This window comes from Triturus cristatus, chromosome 5_1 (genome assembly GCF_964204655.1).
Source record: "Triturus cristatus chromosome 5_1, aTriCri1.1, whole genome shotgun sequence".
NCBI classification, from domain to species: Eukaryota; Metazoa; Chordata; class Amphibia; order Caudata; family Salamandridae; genus Triturus; species Triturus cristatus.
In genome coordinates this window covers 261,418,670-261,441,176 of record NC_140587.1, presented here as the reverse complement: position 1 = coordinate 261,441,176, position 22,507 = coordinate 261,418,670, and the positions used below count along the sequence as shown (strand labels likewise).

General features: G+C 44.3%; 1 protein-coding gene across 1 annotated transcript in view; it reads right to left on the bottom strand.

Annotated features, from left to right (window-relative positions):
• KCNQ3 (potassium voltage-gated channel subfamily Q member 3) overlaps positions 1–22,507 on the bottom strand; it is a 732,470-nt gene that overhangs the window by 303,522 nt on the left and 406,441 nt on the right. The window contains exon 2 of the mRNA XM_085604907.1: positions 1,277–1,367. Within this exon, the coding sequence (XP_085461033.1) occupies positions 1,277–1,367 (91 nt within the window). The remainder of the gene's footprint in view (positions 1–1,276; positions 1,368–22,507) is intronic.

The following is a 22,507-nucleotide window of genomic DNA, read 5'->3' as shown; positions in this document are numbered from 1 at the left end:
AAAACCCAAAGGCAAGAAGTACAACAAACAAATGAATGGAGGGAAGTAGCTGGAGTCCTGAATGCAAGGGAGCCGAAAAGGGACAAAACAACAAAAATAAGTGATGCATAAATGGGTGCAAGCTGGCACTTAGACGAGTACCACAGCAACTAACGACACATCGACATGCTTCGACTCCACGTCCAATTGACTATACATACAGGATCCAGCTCCTATCTCTTGAAAGTGCTATAAAAAACAGCAAGAGGAGCAAGTCGGTTTAGCAGTCTAGTATCCCAGTCCTTACAGTTTTTTGTCCCGTTCTCCAAAGTTTCCATCAATGACTAGCTATTTTTGTCTCCAAGTCCTGGTCAAGCATGAATCCTGACATACAGGCGTGCTGTGTGACCACTATCTTGTTCCCCCTTACACCTAGTGTCTCAAATAGTCATCACAAATTACTCCTGTTGCCATGAAACACACAAAACACGTATTTCTTACACATGAAGATAGGCAATGGGCCCTAGTTATGGCGGAGAAGACGGACCTTTACCATGGGCAGCCTCGCCACAGGGTACAGTTAAAAAGGACTGCCCCTGAACTAAAATCACACTGATAGCAGCCCTCTCATGGTCAATGACAGTCACCGCCCTCACACAGTTTGGGGGTGCACTTTGGGCATTTGCCTGCCAGAAGAGCTGCAAAGGGCAGGCCACAAAACCAGGACAGGGCAGGATGTTCCTAAGCCGTGTAGAGGATATTGATCCCTACAATGAAGACATTAAAAAGAAATATGCATAGCTGACTTTGAAATGCAAGCACCTGCACATAATTATCCATAGATATACATTTTGCACATGGACGGGTAGCTGCAATTCAATCCACAATATTTTATTTCGGCAACATGCCAGAAACGTTTCCTCCACCGTTGCTCATCACAGGTTATGATACAATGATTGTTTCCTGATTGGATATTTTAAAATACATCAGCCATCATTTAAAAAAAAAAAAAAAAAAACATGAAGTAAAAAGAAAATGCCTCAAATATTTTAAGAATTGTTACAATAAACTATGTAATTAAGAAACATTCAGTACATAGATGTAGCTGCTTTGCAGTTAAAATGGGGACAATCTCTAGTAAAATTTCATGTGCATGTCAACAAAAAAGAATACGAAAATATTCTGGATCCAAACACACATAACCTAAGAAAATTCCTCTGTCTTTCGCTCCAAATCTTCGATTAGACATGTGTATAAAACTATATAGTAAAAAGTAGAATTGTTGCGATGTACTTACTAACAGCAGCAACCAGTCTCCAGACGCTGCTTCATACTCCTTGAAGGTGGTCAAGATGGCTAAGATCAGGCACCCTAGGACGATCAAAAACCTAAAAACAAAAGAGGAATGCGTTCATGAGTGCACAGTGCACAGGTGCGTGCAGTTACAAATGTGCATTTGTATTTATTTAAGACCAATCACATTTTGACAACAAAATGGTAAGCACAGTAATCCACTAGTGCATAAGGGCATTATCGGACAGGTAGATATAGAATGATGTTGGATGAACCACGATGAACATAATAAGTTAGTGCACAGTGATATAGGGCAGTATATAATGAAAGTTAGGATACATGTTATACATTAAATAGCTAGGAGTAAGAGGGCTGGGGTAAATTATGCATGGATGCCACTGGATTACAAGTCCACGCCGTAGTGGTGGGTTATGCCCGCAATTCTGAATGTACGGTTCAGTATAATTATGACAGTAAAATACAGAATTTCCCAGTGAAGTGAGATCAGGACACAAAATAGCCGGTACAGAGATTGTTAGCAGTGGGCTTTTTTGGGAACATAAGGAGGCGTAGATTGGCTGACCAAAGGCAGTGGTGCTGGAACGTTTTTCAGAGTGGGAGTGCTGCAATCTTTATTAAACCAAAGGGTTGTGAAAAAACAGTTCTTAATTTGTAAAATAATAAGTGCCGGGGCCCTGACCAGGAGGCCTCGGCAGCTTGCACCACCCATTGCCTCGTCATTGCTGACAATGACGTCACCAAAACATTTCTCTCACCTGCAAGTGCGACAGTTCAGATTTTCCAGGTCCCCAATTCTTTAAAGGAATGGCTGGGGAGGCAGGTATCAGTCATTTTTTATGGATATTGTGTTCATAAACAACCGTTTGTTCCGCTCATCTCTAAATTAGATGTGCAGCGACGTCATGTGGCTGACTGTCATAAGTGCGGTGTTGACAATTAAGTGCGGAGCACCAGAAACAAATTAAGTGCCGGTGCTGAGCACCGGTTACCAGCTGAACTTAGCACTGGTGAAAAATACAGACATCTCACAAAGCGCAAGTTCAGCAAATGAATCATGCCTATTCAGCAGGCGAGTGGTAAGGGTGTGTTGTTCAGCAGGTGGCGCATTATGAATCACACTGTTGCAAATAACATATTATAGCATGGAGTGGTAGCGCACCGCCGTTTACAGACAGCACATTTTCATTGAAATGGTCACTAAAATTTCACGGACATGCAGTTTTACTGATAAAGCTATTTAGCATGCGAATGATAATGCGTGTAAATCGCGTTTCAGTGAATATTTATTATTTGCACATTACACAAGTATAATATTTGAACAGTTCACTTTCGTTACCTTACATTTTATAGCGTCTGCTGTCTTTCTTTTCACACTCCCTGTGCCCCTGCAATATCGTCACATAGTTCACAATTCAAAATCCTCTCACCTTGCACTCAGTAAAAGGTGAGTAAACACACATTTCCACATTAAAAGAATAAGCAGGCATGTGCCAGAAGACATTGTCTGACATTTGACCTCGGTCATTCACCTTCTAAACTCCAGCATGGGTATTTTGGGGATGCTACAGCACTTCCTGCACCCCTAAGCCCGAAGGTGAGTGAGATGGAAAGTTTTGGACAGGTGGGTGGAGGCAGTTTAGCTCATGTGGATCCCTGCTGCTGGAAAAAAGCCAGCTGCCATTGAATGAAAGTGAACTGGTGTGGACGTGGAGTGGAAAGCACAAGGACAGCAAAGCCAGTGCCCTTGCCACAGGAAGAGAAGGCATTGATTGGAAGAACTACAAGTAGAATATTACAACAGTGAGGGCTGCTTGCCATAAGTGTGCTCATGGGGGATTTACCAGTATCGATTTGGAGGTGGTGGCAGATTTTTAGATTAGGCACCTATTTGCAGTAGCTATGCTACATTTAGGAGCATTTTTGTCTCAAATGGCACTTCCAGATTTCTGATTGAAGGCGATGGAGTTAGCATAGCACTAGAAAGAGATGGCATTAGCTAGATGGGTTAGAAGGCCAAACATTGGATCGTGTGCATTTTTAATGAGTTGAGCATGAGGGGTCATAGAACACTCTGCTGTCTGATAGCAGTGAGACAGTTGGAGATATGAGAATGAAGTGTGAAAATATGGAAAGGGAGATAATTTGGGTATGGGATAGGAGAAACTCAAGTAATAGGAAGCACTACACATCGAGGCAGAAAGGTTGAGGCATGTAGTAAGAAATGTAAAGGACTCAGGGCAAAGCTTTGGAGTATAATAGCTGAAAGAGGAATGGATGATGATCAATCCGAGCATTATCAGATAGAAAAGCAATATAAGAACCAATGGAGGGTGCTCCATTTGATTGTGATAATTAATTCTTGAGGCATGCCCTGTAATAAAAAACACGTTTTTGTAATTTTTCATAAGCACGTGGGATTAAATCTTATGGCACCCATTTAATGGACATTCTCTCAGCCCCTTCTACCACGGAGCAGTTTCCACAGGCCTCTTCACCTCCAAAGTGGTTTTATCTACAGGTAGCAGGTTCTCCTAGCTCCCTGAGCCAGCCTTCCTTCTTGTTTCTGGCTCTGGACGCAGAACTCCAAGGCTATCCTCCAAAAGATCCCCAGGTGGCATGAGGGGGCAACCTCACTGGCCATTGGGGAGACCCATTGGTCCTGGGGTCAACTATGGGGGAGTTAATGGCACCTTTTGGGCATCAGGAGGTCCCACTTTCAGTTGTCCATGACAGCCCAGTCCAACAGCGAAGAGCACCAAAAACACCAACGAAGAGAGAGGAGATGGAAGTTTTTAGAAGCAAAGCCCCCCTTGCCAATCCTAGGGTGTAACATCATTTCTCCACCGCTGTTCCAACCCTTCTGCACAGCGTGCTGTGACAGTTCAAGATGGTGTCATCCAGGAGTCACTGGTCAAATCTGCTCTCAGGATCACAGCTCCGCCCCTTGCTGACATCATCGCCAGTTCCTTGCACAACAAATTTTCAAAGAGAAGGCCCTGACTGTGTTGGCTCCAGTTGCCTGGGTTTTCTCATTTGTTCAATGGGTATGGGCTGGCCCCAGCCCTAGTGTAGAGTAACAGGTAATTAACCCCTTCGCCGCGGGGTATATTCCCTCGCGGAGCGGGGGGGGGGGGGCGGCGGCGACGGCACTGTGCTGGGGATGAGCCCAGCTCGTCATGAGGCACAGTGGAGCTGTGCTCATGACGAGCTGAGCCTACTAATTGATTCTCCCGCTCAGGCGGGGAATCAATCGCGCGTTGGCGGAGCGCGACCGTTATGACGAGCCCAGGCTCGTCATAAGCACAGAAGGGGTTAATAGATGCAGATGTGTTTGTCCCTACACATCCCTCCTAAGGGAAGCACTGTTAATTATTCCTTTTGTGTAGAGCAGCCTTTGTTCCTGCTGCCGGAAAGAAATTCAATTAACTTGGCAGAGGGTAACCAAAGGCTTGAACTCTGATCCTAGGATAGGATAAGATAGGATAGGATACGATAAAAGCTATAGAGCGCACTAAAACCCGAAGGTGTCAGAGTGCTATAGCGCAACAAAGGATTCAGCAGGAGCGAAGCAGTCAAGATTGGGATTCTAAGATGAGAAAAGCCAGGTTTTCAGATTTTTTTTAAAGGACACGAAAGAGTCCACATCTGAGAGAGCTCCAGATTTTAAGCTCAGCAATTGGTCCTTGGTTTGCTGAGCAGAGATCTGGGGGAAGGCAGCAAAGAGATTCTCAGTAGGACAGTAAGCAGGTTTACCAAAAGGAATTTCATCTACAACAGGCGGACTAAATTCCCGGAAGATGTTGAGAACTTTATCTTGGAAGTAAACTGCTACTAAATTGCACAATTCTAGGTAGGAATTAGGCGTCCGCTGTGTAGGAGGTTCTGATAACTCATTTACTACCTTAAACAGCAGCTTAGAAGAGTTATTAGCTGATCTAATTTTCTCCTGAGCTGAGCCAGAGAAGTATGACAATTCTGCAAGACCCATAATCTTTACAGATATCCTCTTGGAACTCACAGATTTGATTTTCTCGCACAGGTCCCACCCCATTGTGATATGTCCCTGGACTTTGTAGGCCAAAGGCAAGCAAAACTGCACCATAAGGCAGATTTCTGCTATGTGCATAAAATATCACTACAGACAGAACAGTAAATCACACTGACTTTCCCTATAAGTGTACACTAACATTATTATGTCTACCCCCAGGTCAATATCTAATCCTGCAGAATCCCCTCTGTCTCAGGCTACCTGTGAGCAATTATCAGGCAGCGTACAACAGTAGTCTCACACATGTAGCCCTCACAAGTGTGTGCTCGCGTGTGTACACGTGTTACATGTAACCGGCCAAGTGCCCCTTACCCTCGCACTGGACTTATCTTAAAAGGCGGACAATGGCGGTAAACATGCACAGTCCATTCGCCATGTGATTACAGTGGGTGAGATATTTTGTGTGACTCGTTCACAGTAAAAAATCCCAAACCATGTGCTTCAAAAACGCCAAAAATCTGGGTGTATTCAATGGGGGGAACCCAATTGCAACAGTCAGCCTGACAGAGACTCACCATGTCAGGGTAATTCAGCCGGGTACTTTACATGCGCTAATGCGCAGGCGTCTGGCAGCTTGAGCCAAGGTTTTCCAGGCTGAACGTTTCACAGCCCTGAGGGCATTGACTTTATCAGCCTGGCAAATCCTTGTGAGGTCCTCCTCTTCTTGACTGGAGGAAGCATCACCAATAGAATCAGCTCTCGGAGTTTCAGTTTTAAGTCAATGACACATCGTAACAGAGTGGGGTAGGGTAAGCAACTTCAAAGACTCCATTGCCTTCCTTCCTCCCACCCGCTGGATCTTTGCTGCCACCGTCACCACCTGGTAAGTGCTTTTTTAATTTTTGGGTGCGTGCACACATGTATGAGTGTATGCATATTTGCATGCATGTGAATGGGTGTGTGGAAGTCTTTGCATGTATGTGATTAATAATGGTGGGTGAGAGCATGTGCCCTTGTGGATGGTTTGGTGCGAGAGTGTGTGCTTGCGGATGGGTGGGTCTGAGTATGTGTGTGCATTTGGGACTGAATGGGTGGAATGAATTTGTGCATCTGTGCCCGCCACACTACTCGTAGATATTATGAGCTTCCGCCTCTTAGATCCCCAGACAAATCTTACACAGACTGCAACTTGTCCAAAGCAGAGCTGCATGACTTCTCACCAAAACAGGTAAAGAGGCCCACATCTCAGCAGTACTGTGGGCATCACTGGCTGTCCATTCAATCTCAGGTACACTTCAAGGCCTTAGCAATCTTTCATAAGGCCTTACACCTCAGATTTCCCAACTTTCTGGCCCACACATTTGCACTCATGAACCCATAAACTCCCATAGATCCTCAAATAAATGTTTGCTTGTCACTAGGGTCACTTATAGAGTCCACGCTTTCTCTATAGAGGCCAACATGTGAAACTTTCTCCTTCTGATTCTGCAGGCAAAGACTAATTTATTATGCTTTAGACGCCAGCTAAAAACCTGACTTTTTAATAATTATCATCCCCATTTCTCTTTCCTATCACTGTGAGATTTTATGATTTGTGTTCCTATAAAATCCCCAAGATTCATTCCGTTCATGCTGTATATAAATGTAAAATTAAATGAAATAACAGACCGCTTCTAGAGAACAACTGAACATAACTATTTCAGTTAGTCATAACAGTCTGATCACGCAAACAAACTTGCACAATCCCAATACCATCTTTTGCATACTTTTAAACATTCATAATTGTGAAAAAATTATCTAGGTGAGAAAACCTCTATCCTCCATGTCCCTCTAATGGAAGCTGTTATTGCACCCTTCACTTACTCCCATTCAAGGCAGGCATTTACACCAGATCATTTTTTTATTTTTCAAGACACCATGGATGGCAGTGGAGGTATAGTGTTCTTTACTCTCCTCACTGCTGTACAGTTAGTGGAAGTATTTGTGAGAGGGAGGCAATGAAAGGCAGTAGTAACAAGCATTGGCAAAGTCAAAGGATCTCGACTATCTGAGAGCTATCGGCTTTGTCAATGTCTTTTAACCATGCTGTGCACACGCGTGGCTGCTGTGCAACATGACTGAAAGTTAGAAATAGAAATGCAGTGACGCGGACAGTGCTGACCACAAGGGGTAGTGATCTATTTTCCTAGTATAGGATTATTCTCTGTCTTCACAAATAAAACTGTTTGAGGAGCAAATACAAAATAACACCTTATCAGCAAATGTAAACCAACAAGAAATTAAAATACACTTTTATGCATCAATCTTTTTTTTAATGAGGGCAGGAAATGTAAGCCATCCATAAATGGGTGCGAGGAATGCAATCTACTAAAAGCGGTCTGAAGTTGTCAAAAGCGAAAGCATCATGGCATGGCTGAAATGTCTGAAACTCACAAATAGGTAAAAGGCATTCATGTAAAAAAGTTCACTTGCTCAATTATCTTATCTCTGAGTTGTAGCCCTGCATGAAGACAGACCCTAAGAGGCCATGCAGAGCAAGAAGAGCAACGCCATCTGCATCTTTGTAGCGTCTTGAAACCCGCTGGTGCGACTTTTGACTGTATTATTTCTTTCTGGGCGGACAAGAGGGGGCAAGCAACGAAGGGGGAGGCAGAGTAGACAAGGGCATGGGGTGGACTGGGCAAGCAACAACTGTGGAGGGGCGGGCTATAGTGAAAAGGCAACGATGCAGGGTATGGGGGCAAGATAAGCAACAATGCAAGATGGGGTAGGGAGGAAGTACTTGCAAGTAAAAGGAAAAAAGTACCTCTGCTCCAGGGTAGGGACAAACACATGAAGAGGAACGAAGCCGGCAATCTCTGAGCAAAGACAAGCAGGGTAATTAGAGAGAAGATGAAGCCAACCAATGGTAAGCAATGGGTGGGCTCTAAGCCCAGTGTAAGTAAACAAATTTGTCTAGCAAGCAACAGCGCATGCACTGTCTCAAGTGATACGTAAAGTACAGGGTGTGTGGTGGGGGAGGAGATGGCAAAGAGGCGAAGGTGCCTGCCAAACACACCAAAGGGCATAAACCAACTGATAGTGCCCCAAAACATTTAGGGGCACAAGAGTGATGGCAGGAAAGTGTTTAGGGAGAAGGCAGAGATGCTCCTGCCTGTGGGGCAACAAGCTTTACAACTGAACCTTAAGCACGTAGAACCTTTACAATGCAGTCTTTACCATGCAGGTAAGTACCACACTGGCAAGTAATTTTTTAATAACATATTTTTGATGTTATTTTTAAATAAGTGATTTTTGTGTCTAGGGATGGGTAAAAGTAAGGGTGATTTTAGGGTTCAAAGGGGGGTAGAGGTAAACGGAAGTACAGGTGATTTTAGGGTTTAGTGTGGGGTAGAGGTAAGGGTGATCTGAGCGTTTAGGGGTAGGTGAGGTAAAGGGAGTTAAGGGTGATTTAAGGGTTCAGGGTGAGTAGAGGTAAAGTGAGGTAAGGGTGATTTAAGGGTTCAATGGTGGGTACAGGTAAAGGTAGATAAAGGTAATTTCAGGGTTCAGTGGGTAGGGGTAACGGAAGGTAAGGATACATTTAGTGTCAGCTGTGGGTAGAGGTAAAGGGAGGTAAATGTAAATTTGGGGTTTAGAGGTAAGGGTGATTCTTGGGTTCAGGGATGGGTAGAGGTAAAGCAAGGAAAGAGGGATTTTTAGGTTTTGGGTGGGTAGAGGTACGGGGAGGTAAGGATGATTTTTGGGCTCAGTGCGTAGAGGTAAAGAGAAGTAAGGGTGATTTTATGCTTCAAATGAATAAATGGAGGTAAGGATGATTTTAGGATTCCATTGTGGGTAGAGGTAAAGGGAGGGAAGGGTGATGCTATCAAGTCCTCACTAACCCCTAATCAATTTGTCTTGTAAGTAATAGAAAAGAATAATCAAAGTTGCCTTGCAAGGAAAATTAAATAACGGACTACAATGTGAGCACAGGCAGCACAGAAGAACTCTAATCAAGACATCAATCAGTAAGTTGTCCGTGCTCTACTTAAAAAACAAACCCAAAGTCAACACACGCTCACATGCACTCCCCAATGAAAAGCAAGAAAATAAGAATGACAACGGTTAATAATGGGTGGGTCCAAAGCTATTTTTAGGTTGAGAGTAAGCATAGGACCTCTTGTATACTTTAGTATAGATCTCTTGTGGGCTTAAAGCCATCCCCCTGCTTTTGATTTGTTTGTTTCAGTGTGCTTTATAAATCCATGCTTGCTAGTGGTCCGTCCTGCCTCTTTGTCCCTCCTTTTCTCATTCATTCCTCCCGCTTTGTCATGTTTATGTATTCTGTAGGGGTCCTTTTTTTCATGGTTCCTGCTTTTGTTTCGTGTAGCTTCCTTTTTATTTGCAGAGCATTCTTGCTCTGTAAATCAGGTTCATTTAGATAATCTAGGGTGCACTGCTGAAGCTCCAACAACGATTCTGAGGCACATTTCCACTGCAGCCAGCAAAGGGAAGCATAAACAACGGCACGGCACGCACCTATTTTGCATCTGCCAGGTTTCGGAGAAAGTCATGGTTGGATATGAATCCCGCTGGCTACCCTCTCTGCTCCATCCTCTCTCAGCCCCCTCCTGCTTGATCCCTCCTGCACACCAGTTCCAAGGAGACAGCAGAGTTATTTACACTCGCCCACTAATCCCAACTCTCTTTGGAGGCCCCTGGTGCCTTGCGGACAGGGCCGGACTGGCCGTAGAGAGCACCAGGCGTTTCCCCGGTGGGCCGCTAGGGTGGGGGCCAGTTTTGGGCCCCTGGGGGACCGTTTTTGTTACCGGGGATCAGCAATATCAGCCCCCTGTAACAAAATCGGCCGAAACCAGCCCTCGCAAACTGCTAGACTAGGCGCAGCGGCATGGAAGAGGTGTGGTGCAGCGGCCAGGGTGCCTGGCGCCGGACCACAGGGTTCATGGTTCGATCCCCGGCTCCAGCAGCAGGTTAGCCCAGCACCATGTAACTCTGGGCAATAGCTCGCTTAATCTTCCCGACGGCCCCCAGCGCCAGGACACCTCTCCGGAGGTAGCTGTGCGCTTTACAAATACTGGCATTTAAATTTTTATTTTAACCTCCCTTGCCCCAGGAGGGCCTGCCGAGCAGTTTGCCAGGGCCGGTTTCAGTTCCCAGTCTGGCCCTGCTTGCAGACCCAGCCTGATGACTGACACCGTTGCAGGGTCCTTTGCAGTATCTGCTAATATCGAATTTCACCCAGTTAAACTGATCTGGAAAGAACGTGACTTTCACTGCTGTAAATCAGTAGCAGAATGAAGCGACACAATCTCTGAGGTGGCATTAACGGAGCAAGGCGGAGATATCCCCTTCTGCCAGTTAACGGCTTTAAAACACCAATAAAGCAATTAAAACATTTCATGGCTATTTATGAATTTCTGCTTCGCTTACAATTTTTACTCATTCGATCTGCTCCCTGTTGGGTTCACTTTCTGTGGTGCAAACACACACTGGCTCAACGATGGGTTGGAAATGCCAAGCAGGACTGGAAAAAATATTAACATCACAGAACCCACCAGCGCTGAGCAGGAAGAGCGAGGGGCGTGGCCCCCGACTGTGGGACTTTAGACTCCCAGCAAAGTTTGAAAAAAAATGGGGCCAGATTACAGACATCACAAGACAATTTATAAACCATACAGTCAATTTAGCAGTATTTTACGGTGGCAGTTCTAAACGAAAGCTAATGAACTATCCCAGATACTTCATTGTAGCCATCAGGAGTGGGGTGAGAGGTCATAGTTCATCAGGCTTTGCTCTGGTGCTGCGCTACTGCTTCAACACTTTACTTATAGACTCTACAGCTCTATTTATCATTAACGAAGCATCTCACTCGGTCGATACTACTAGATGTCGCCAGAAGATGAGTTTGCAGGCTGGACCCACAGAAACTTCTGATCTGCAGCCTGACAAGGCGAGTTTTTACAATGCCTTAGTAAGAAAGGTGTTCTAACCAAGCCAGGATGTCTCCACACATTATTTCACCAGTATTTAAAGTATGACAGGAGGCCAGTTATCACAAAGCTTCAGGACAGTTTCTTCACACTGGGTAAAGCTGATTACCAGTCCAATATCCATAGTACCACAGTATGTAAAGCAAAACAAGCATTTGCATTGCAATAGGTCTCGCATTTGCGAGAGTTTGAGCTATCGGCATTGTGACAATGCATTTTATTGATGTGTTTTGAAAACCTCCAAGCAGTGCGTAAAAGCGCACTTAGGGGCTCTTTAGGATGGCGGGCTGATTTGATCCGCCAGCCACCGTAGCGGTGATTGGGTCCGACGCCATGCGTGCAGCAGTCCCGCCCATCCAATTATGATGGGACCGCTGCGGTCAGATTCCGCACCGTTAACATTGCGGCGGTTGCTGCTGATAGCAGCACTACCGCGATGTCAAAAAGAGCATGTTGTGTATTTCACTGTACTACATGGCAGGCACTACACTGTGCATGCCACTTGGTGCAGTGAAATGTAGGGGGGTACCATGGGTACCCCCCCCAGTGCACCCACACCTCCCCCCAACACAGAGGGGACCCGCAACAGGCCCCGGAAGACATTCTCCGCCAGCCTTTCAATGGCGGTTCAACCGCCACAGAAAGGCTGGCTTCCGCCGGCATCATAATTGTGCCGGCGGAGCCTGCTTGGCTCCACCGCCATTGTGAGCATGCTGACCTCTCCGCTGGGCAATCGTGACGATTGTTACCAGCGGAAAAGCGGCGGACGGACTTTCCCTCCACCGCGGCACCCACCGCCTTCCTAATTGGGCGGTGGGTAAATCCTGTACGACTGCGGAAGGACCGCCGGCCCGGCGGTGGCGGTCCTTCCGCCATCCTAATCAACCCTTTACGAGAAGCAAGGCTGGCAATAAAAGGGGCGCAGTTACTGCCAACCTTGCTTCTCGTAAGCAACAGCTATGAGTACAAAGTGCATGTTTACGCACCACTTCCAGGTTTTCAAAACACATACAGAAAAGGCATTATCAATTACAATGCCAATAGTGCAAACTCTCGCAAATGTGAGACCTGTTGCATTGCAAATGCTTGTTAGTTTTATTTTAAGTAAAAAAAGATCTTAGCAAGCGACAGTGCATGCGCTGATGCAGGCGAGACCTTAAAGGGAAGCTAAACAAATAATGTTAAGGTTCATCTGCACTAAAGAACACCACCATCTTAGGGCAGATGGCCACTGGAAACTCCATTACAAGCAGTTCAGTGAAGGTGATGCATTGACACCACACTGGGACTTCTGACTGTGACTTCTGTTAACCGGTACTATTTCCATACTATTACACAGCCTTTAACATGTTTATGTGTAAAATATGTGATACCACTCATAATGCAGTATTACAGCACCTGTTCACATGTTTTCTAGATTACCAGTAGATCTACAGCATATATTCCAACTGCTTTCAGCAGGTAGATATTGTTAAGAAACACATATAATTCTGTATTACTTGTTATTCCGAATAGTTAGAACCTTTTACTTGCACATAAATCAGACTTTAAAGGACACTTGTATACAACACAAAGCTAAACTCCACCCACACTGATATTTAGCAATTATGACATGCGCTGACACTAACCTTACTCATCAGCCCCATAATGAAAAAACCTTTTTAATAAAGGAACAGATCTAGAGTTGGATACCTACCACAGCATATTTTTGCACTGAACATATCTTATATAGATCTGATAAGACATTACTCCTCTGGGCAAAATTGGCTCACATTATTGATCTGAATCACCAAAGTGCCAGGGGAAGCGGAAGTGACATCATGTCCCCCTTTAACTCCCCAACACATCCAACTTTTAAACCCCCATACCTCACTGTTAACCCCTCAAACTTCTGTTTGCTGCAAAGGGGAAACATTAAGCACGATGAGAAGACATAACATAAAGTAAAAACAAGCATCTGCAATGCAAGTTTGAGCTATTGGCATTGTAAATAACAATGCCTTTTATTTATGTTTTGGTTTTTAAAACATAAATAAAGGGCATTGTCATTTACAATGCCAATAGCTTAAACTCTCACATGCGAAACCTATTGCATTCCAGATGCTTGAAGGCATCGCTTAGTTGCCCCCTTCTGTCTCCCATGGCCCCTGAAGAGCTCCCCGTTTGCTACGAGTTAAATGAACAAGCCGGTGGTCACAACTGCGTGCGAGAGACCCTCCTGCCCTCCTGCAGTAAGAGAAACACAAAGAAAATAGTGCTTACAGAGTAAAGAAGACATACCATGTAACAATGAAGTAAAAGGGCCAGTCCTCATGGGAGGTTACAATTGAACACAAGGCGGTACTAAGGAGGGACTAACAAGCCAATTAACGAATCAGAAGCCAGCATTTATGAAGGACAATGGCACAAGCAAATGACAAATATGGGCGGAGAGTGGGCGGGGCTTCAAGTACATACACCAATACAGCATGGCTCACAGAGCAGCTCATGCGCTGCCCAGGCTCGACCTAAAAGAGTCCTCGGAGCTCGTTTACTTTCTGCTCGCTTCCTGTTCCTGTCTCTGCTTTCTTGACACGAGACCAGGGGAAGGAAGGGCAATGTCAGAGGTACCAAAAGACATCCAGTGGTATTAGCTGTTATCCTTCGCTATCCCTAATTGATGTCAATGCTTTCCTATACCTTTGATGTTCAAATGGAGGACAGGAAGAGCTGATCTCATACAAGAGAAGACGCCTCCGCTTTAACAAAGCAGATTTGCTGACTTGAAAGGGAATCCGCGTGAGGTTAGCGGATGCCAGTAACCTGAGACTTACCTTGTCAGCGCTGTCATGTTTGGTTTGTCAGATGCTGGCAAGAAAGCCCTGGATCTTAACTGACATTGACCGGCAATTCAATTTTCTAATCTCCCAGCATTTCCTTTGCCATCAGTCCTGGGTACTGGAGCATTGAAGGACCCCCCAGCGATGCAACATGTGATGTATGATGACGTGGTTTTATCTCCTAGTGCGACAGAGAGCTTGCGTTAGGGTGCCTGCTTGCACGTAAACAGAATTATAGAGTAAATCACCTTTTAGCCTCCCCCTTCAGAGCAGCTCTGCTTGCTGCAACCCTTCCCGTTCCTCTCATTCCACTATTTTATCATGATTAGCACTGACCTTATGGCACTGAGGCACAAAATCAAAAGCTGGACTCCAGTGACATGAGCTTGCGAGACAGAAGCGCTCCGCGCCTCACCCCCCTCTTCAAGGCACCTCTGAAACACGTTCTTCTCTAGATAAAACCCCTTTTCTATTTCGAAAGATCACGTGGTTACTTATCTTAACTCAAACCACAGTATCAGACTGTCACAGCGCAATCATACCGAATATATAGGTATGTGGAAAAACCGCATAAAAGAGCTGGGACAAGAACCACATAGACGCCCAGCAGAAACTCAACGATGCAAATAGTGGACGTTTTAACTATGAGCACATTTAAACCACTGGGATCGTGTGCATGTCAGTGATTTAAAACTCAATTCACGTACACAAAAGGGCGATTTAAAAGCCACAATATTACACCTGTCTAAAATTCAGCTGTGCATGTATGCTATTACCTTGTCGAGCATGCCATCAAATACCGCACTTTACTCTGTGCCAAATCAACGTCTGTGGCCTGAAACACGCATGTTCTATCAACGGAGCTGCAGAAAATAATTTGGCATTAATCAGAATAAGGGAAATTTCACCTCACCAAACGGACATCGTGATTATAAAAATACCGTCGTTCTGGCTAAAATTTCTGCAGTGGCAAATTTAGAGTTATGGGGCGGTATGTGAGTATTCCATGGTTGTCCTCCGTGCAAACAAAAGTGTGTTAGAAACCCTCAATCCTTACGTTACATGTTACTCACTTAGAAACCCTCAATCCTTACGTTAGATGTTACTCACTTAGAAACCCTCAATCCTTACGTTAGATGTTACTCACTTAGAAACCCTCAATCCTTACGTTACATGTTACTCACTTAGAAACCCTCAATCCTTACGTTAGATGTTACTCACTTAGAAACCCTCAATCCTTACGTTAGATGTTACTCACATTCACCTTTCGAGTACTCTCTCACTATGGGATTGCAAACCCGTTCACTGCCATCAAGGGCAGAAGATTGTGCACTTCCTGGGTAGCAATGGGGACGGGATGCCCGCATATTTAAATTGTGTAGGATGGCCTTACAGAAAAAAAGAAAAGGTAACATTTGTAATTGAATACTTGAGTCATATCTCTACACGCGGAGACTTCCGATTGGTAGATATTTTACAAGAGCAAATATGATGTATGTGCGCTCCCTGAAATCTCTCACTGGTGGAGAGGTCCAGGGGTGTGCCAGGAATGACTGCAGAATCCAGGAAATGCCATGAATGGGCTGCAGACTACGCCTACACATTTCAGACTCTGTAAAGTAGGCCAGTAATGCTTACCCCAGAAAAGCAGATATTAAGAGAACCTAAGAGTCATGGGCCACTGAAAATGATGGCTGTGACATAAAATACAGAGGCCAGATTAACGCAGCCTTTTACATCCATGCATATGACTTACACAGAAGCAATGCCTAATATCCAAGAAGTGGCTCAAATGTAACTTCTTGCATTCTTGATCACAAGCATGCCCAATAATGTATACTTTCTTGTGTAATGCTATATTTCTAATGTAAAGGGCTCTGACACCATCGAGTAATGCCCACGCTGGTTACAACCGCATAAATAATGAATAAAACCTATGAATTTAGTAACAAAACATTGCTTGAAAGTTATAGTAAGCATCCAAAATGTCACAAAAAAGAAGTAAAATGTATCAGCTGTGGCTGCTCATGCAACTTCCAACTCCCTCCGCAGCACCACTGCTCAAGGCCTTGCACATGACATCATAACTTGCACGCATGACGGCAGCACAATGCCTTTCCAAGTCCTGCAAGTATGGCGGGGAAATGCTTTTCTGCACTTACCAATATATTCCTTTTTTCTTCTGTAAATCAAGCACTGGCAATGCCAATAGGTATGGCTTGTAAATGAAAGCGCCTTTTGTGTCACCGGTGAGAGTAGACTGTAGACCCTCAGTAAGTCATCATACATGCACTCTGTCACTCATTTTTGCACTCATGCATCCTTTCACCAATACACTGACTCATACTTCCATTCTCACTCTGACACAACCACACCAAAACACACACAAAAGTTAAGGTTCTTGCTACCTCATTTAGAACCAACTTCTTAGCCATGCTGGAATGGTAAGACAATGATACACTATGGACAACATCATTCCATGATGGTCTCCTAGTTTAGAGGAAGTGGCCAGGAGAGTTGTAGTATCATCCTAAGAAACATTGAAATGAAAAGAGGACAAGCAAATAAATGAAAGCGGAACAATAAAAGGATACTAAACTAAAGGACTGTAAAGGAATGATACTAAACCACAATCATTTTCAAGTGGATACACACACATGACCAGAAAACGGCATTATTCACAGAACAAAAGAGCCAATGATTGACGCAGACTGAACAAAAACCCATTGCCATTTGCTGTCACGGATGGAAGCATATTTTAATAACGCTCAGACAAGACAAACCAATGGCAGAACAGAGTGGACCCAAAGGCCTGCTATGTAACTATTGGATGTATATGTATATATGTATGTATTATTTATTGATTTTTTTTATTACCAGTATCTAACAAGACATTCTAGTAAGAATTACTACAGTGCAGAACTCCTCCCTCTAGGGTTTGTCAGAGGCAGCAACCAACACCAAAATAATTCTCTGTAAAGGTATTTTGATATTGAGTGAAACAAAATACCTATCTGTAGGTTTTAATTCAGAGAAATAACAAACCAGGCCTGTTGATATTAAAGTGCTTTTTACAACCCATATGTCATGCCTCGTGTGCTTGTCATGCCTTTTCCTATTATACAATCAGATCACTGGCAACAGAAATCGTTTTTCCTAGTAAACCAATCGGTCCTTTAGCTGTTATTAGTGGCTTATCACCATAACCAATTGAGTCAACCATCAGTCACACAATCATAAAATTACATAGTATGTAAAGTTACAGTCGGCAAAGCAAAATACTATCTCTCCTAAAAAGGGCCTGTCAGGGATTACAGCAATACAAATCTTCTATCCCCACGATTTTGTTAAAGGGGGTAACCAGCACTAAAATGGTTGCCTGCTATGGTAATCTTTGAGATTCTATGTAACAAAAACTGCCCATTGACTTTAACATATGCTTTTCACAATCAATATATCAGGCCTACTGCCTTTTTCATAATAAACAGTTAAGCCTATAATCTTTATCATTGGCTTGCGTGTCACCATAGGCAACAAAGACTTACTGTGTTGGTTCAGAAGCCTTCCCAGATAGCAACCTTCCGCTATACTGTGATAAAAATATAAATATGTCCAAAATACAGTTGTCAAAGCAATACAAATCCTGACTCATAGAGCATAATAAGGATTACCATATTGTGAATTGTCTAACTCAGGGTTTTTTCAGGTGGATCAACAGCACCGAAACCCTTCTCTACTACAGAATTTAGATTCTATGCAACAAAATACTTGCCTACAGGCTTTCCCACAGTGTTATAACAATTCACTCTTAAAATCTGTTTGCCATTAACACATACGTTTCACAACTGGTAAGATCTACTTGCTTTGTTATAACTTTCATTATAAACAGATCACATCTAAGAAATCTGACATAATCAATCAATCAGGCTGTACTTATATAGTGCTGGTTGTCACCCGTGAGGGTATCCAGGTGCTTTTTTCACAATTAGGTTGATATGACCTCTACCCTTTACCAATGGCTTTTCACTATATACAGTGCAGGTCTACAGAAGAGTGCAAAAGCTGGCAACCATCATGCATAGATTTATAAAAGAATTACAAATATGTACACAAATACAGTTAGCTAAACAATATACAGCTCCTCCTGAAGGGCCAAACAAGAATCATCACAGTGTAATGCAACACCCGGGGTTTGTCAGAGTGGGTGACCAACACCAAAACTCTTTCTTATTATGGTAGTCTATGATATTACATGTAATCAAATACCTTTTTATGGCCTGTAACATAATGTGGTACAAAAGGGGGTGGTGATGGACGGAGCATCAGAACCAATCAAACACTCACACCCAGTCCACAGATCTGGGTTTGATCCATCACCGTTCTTTAGCCCACTCTGCCACCCCAGTTCAGACATGGCCATATGCAAATCAGTCTGACCCTGTGCCTCATGGGAACAGTCCAGCCCGAACTGCCAAGCCATGTCTTCCCTGGACCGGAAACAAGCTTCCTAGGACCGGTTTCTGGCATTTCAGCCGTCTTCAGCCAGGCTTGCTTGAATCCAGTGGCAAAGTGAGCAAGGGACTCACGTCTGAGCATACCCTGCCAACTTATGGCGAACAAAGCGGTACAAAAGGGGGTGGTGATGGACGGAGCATCAGAACCAATCAAACACTCACACCCAGTCCACAGATCTGGGTTTGATCCATCACCGTTCTTTAGCCCACTCTGCCACCCCAGTTCAGACATGGCCATATGCAAATCAGTCTGACCCTGTGCCTCATGGGAACAGTCCAGCCCGAACTGCCAAGCCATGCCTTCCCTGGACCGGAAACAAGCTTCCTAGGACCGGTTTCTGGCATTTCAGCCGTCTTCAGCCAGGCTTGCTTGAATCCAGTGGCAAAGTGAGCAAGGGACTCACGTCTGAGAATACCCTGTCAACTTATGGCGAACAAAGCGGTACAAAAGGGGGTGGTGATGGACGGAGCATCAGAACCAATCAAACACTCACACCCAGTCCACAGATCTGGGTTTGATCCATCACCGTTCTTTAGCCCACTCTGCCACCCCAGTTCAGACATGGCCATATGCAAATCAGTCTGACCCTGTGCCTCATGGGAACAGTCCAGCCCGAACTGCCAAGCCATGTCTTCCCTGGACCGGTGATGGATTAAAACCATGATCTCTTGACTTGGTAAGAGTATTCTGCATCATTCAGAAACTCTGTCCATCACCACCCCCTTTTTCCCAAATCGATTTTATCCACACTCAGTGTGGGAGGGTATGCTCAGACGTGAGTCCCTTGCTCATTGCACCATCAGGATTCAGGCAAGCCGGGCCGACGAAGGCTGTGATGCCAGAAACCGGTCCCCGGAAGCTTGTTTCTTTCCCAGTATAAGAATTGGCTTGGTAGTTTGGTTTGCCCTGTTCTCATCATGCACTGGGACAGGTACAGACTAATTTGCATGTAGCCAGGTTCTGAGCTGGGATGGTGCAGTGAGCTAAAAAACGGTGATGGATTAAAACCATGATCTCTTGACTTGGTAAGAGTATTCTGCATCATTCAGAAACTCTGTCCATCACCACCCCCTTTTTCCCAAATCGATTTTATCCACACTCAGTGTGGGAGGGTATGCTCAGACGTGAGTCCCTTGCTCATTGCACCATCAGGATTCAGGCAAGCCGGGCCGACGAAGGCTGTGATGCCAGAAACCGGTCCCCGGAAGCTTGTTTCTTTCCCAGTATAAGAATTGGCTTGGTAGTTTGGTTTGCCCTGTTCTCATCATGCACTGGGACAGGTACAGACTAATTTGCATGTAGCCAGGTTCTGAGCTGGGATGGTGCAGTGAGCTAAAAAACGGTGATGGATTAAAACCATGATCTCTTGACTTGGTAAGAGTATTCTGCATCATTCAGAAACTCTGTCCATCACCACCCCCTTTTTCCCAAATCGATTTTATCCACACTCAGTGTGGGAGGGTATGCTCAGACGTGAGTCCCTTGCTCATTGCACCATCAGGATTCAGGCAAGCCGGGCCGACGAAGGCTGTGATGCCAGAAACCGGTCCCCGGAAGCTTGTTTCTTTCCCAGTATAAGAATTGGCTTGGTAGTTTGGTTTGCCCTGTTCTCATCATGCACTGGGACAGGTACAGACTAATTTGCATGTAGCCAGGTTCTGAGCTGGGATGGTGCAGTGAGCTAAAAAACGGTGATGGATTAAAACCATGATCTCTTGACTTGGTAAGAGTATTCTGCATCATTCAGAAACTCTGTCCATCACCACCCCCTTTTTCCCAAATCGATTTTATCCACACTCAGTGTGGGAGGGTATGCTCAGACGTGAGTCCCTTGCTCATTGCACCATCAGGATTCAGGCAAGCCGGGCCGACGAAGGCTGTGATGCCAGAAACTGGTCCCCGGAAGCTTGTTTCTTTCCCAGTATAAGAATTGGCTTGGTAGTTTGGTTTGCCCTGTTCTCATCATGCACTGGGACAGGTACAGACTAATTTGCATGTAGCCAGGTTCTGAGCTGGGATGGTGCAGTGAGCTAAAAAACGGTGATGGATTAAAACCATGATCTCTTGACTTGGTAAGAGTATTCTGCATCATTCAGAAACTCTGTCCATCACCACCCCCTTTTTCCCAAATCTGTAACATAATGTGACAACAATCCACTTTTAGAGGCTTTCTTGCTTTACAATAAGCTTTTCACAATAAATAAGACAGGCCTTTGAAATAACTTTTCATAATATAGAGGCCCGGCATATGGCATGGGACATACCGTGTCCTTACACACCAATCAACTCTATTGCTGTTATCATTGGCTTGTCACCAAAACCAACTCAGGCCTGCTCAACTGAGAATAAACTTTCCCACAAGGCACCCGTCAGGGATACAGTCACAGAATTGTAAACGTACACAAGCTTACAGTTGGCAAAACATAATACTATCTCTCCTAACAGGTCTTAACACAAATTCTCACTGTGTAAATCTTCTATACTCAAGGTTTGTTAGACCGGGCAACCAACAACACAACCCTTGCCTACTAAGGTAATCTCTGAGATTCCATGTAACAAGTGGACTTTAAATCAGAGTATTGTGAATCCAGCCTTAAATGCCTATTGGCTTTAACAGATAGTTTTCAAGATCAGTATGTCAGGGCTACCGTATATAGGCTTTACCATTGTCTTGCCACCATTACCAATTTAATCCCTTTGTGCTGAGCAGAAGCTTTCCACAAGGCAGTCATCCAACATACAGTCATAAAAGTGCAAATGTAACAAATGTACAGCTGGCAAAGGAAAATATTATCTCTCCTCAGAAAGCCTAATATGAATTATTGTAGTGCATATCTTCTATTCCCATAGTTTGTTCAGGTAGATCACCAGCACCAAAACCACTGCCAACTACAGTAATCTGTGAAATTTCATGTAACCCTGCACTTTAGCACAGTCTAATAACAATCCATTCTCAAAAGCCTATCTCAAAAGCTTATTGTATTTAACACATACTTTTCACAATAAATAGGTAAGACCTATTGGCTTTATCATAATTTTTCATAATAAACAGATCTAACCTATGAAATCTGACATGCTTTTCCCAATTAGTCTTTACGCTTTGACATTGGCTTTTTTATGGAAGACCACAACTTCTGCTCAATCAAAACATGTACTCCCGGATCCCAATATTTAAGCAGAGCCAAAGCCCCACTTCTGTTGATTCTCACACAGCTGTCTGGCGACAGCTGCGCTATCAAGACAGGTCATGAACAGAAAAGCATAAAGGCCATTCTTTGCTAAAAGTAAATTTCTGTGGCTCGTATTTTTCATTTTCAGGTGAGAGGGGTGGCAGATATGCAACATAATGGGACTAATCTGTTATGTGAATCTTGGTGCCTACAGGTTACTTTATAAATAACATCAGTGCATAGCACAGGTAATATACAATAAACAGTAGAGAACCCAAGCTGGGCTCATAGCATATACATGGCATGGTTTGATCTATCATTTGCACCTAGCACTCATGCCTACAGTATATGCAGGGCATGGTCTGCATCCTGGGCTGGCTGTGGAAAAGGAATGTCCTTCAGCCCCATCCTGTACCATGTAAATATGCCCCCAGTTCCCAAAATCACTTAGAACAACAAAAAGGTGATGGGAGGCATGCTTGAATTATTTTCAGCCTGTGGGAAAAAGAGAGAGAGAGAGAGAGAGAGAGAGAGAGAGAGAGAGAGAGAGAGAGAGAGATAACAAAACATTTGCGAATAAAACTCAGGTGTACATATTTTTGGAAGAACGTTATGTGCAGTCTGGTCACGTGACCAAAGTTCTAGGTGTTCCAAATAAAAATGCTGCTTCAATAGTAAATGAGACAGAGGCCTAACTAAGGGCCCGGTGGTGGACTCTGTAAATTACAG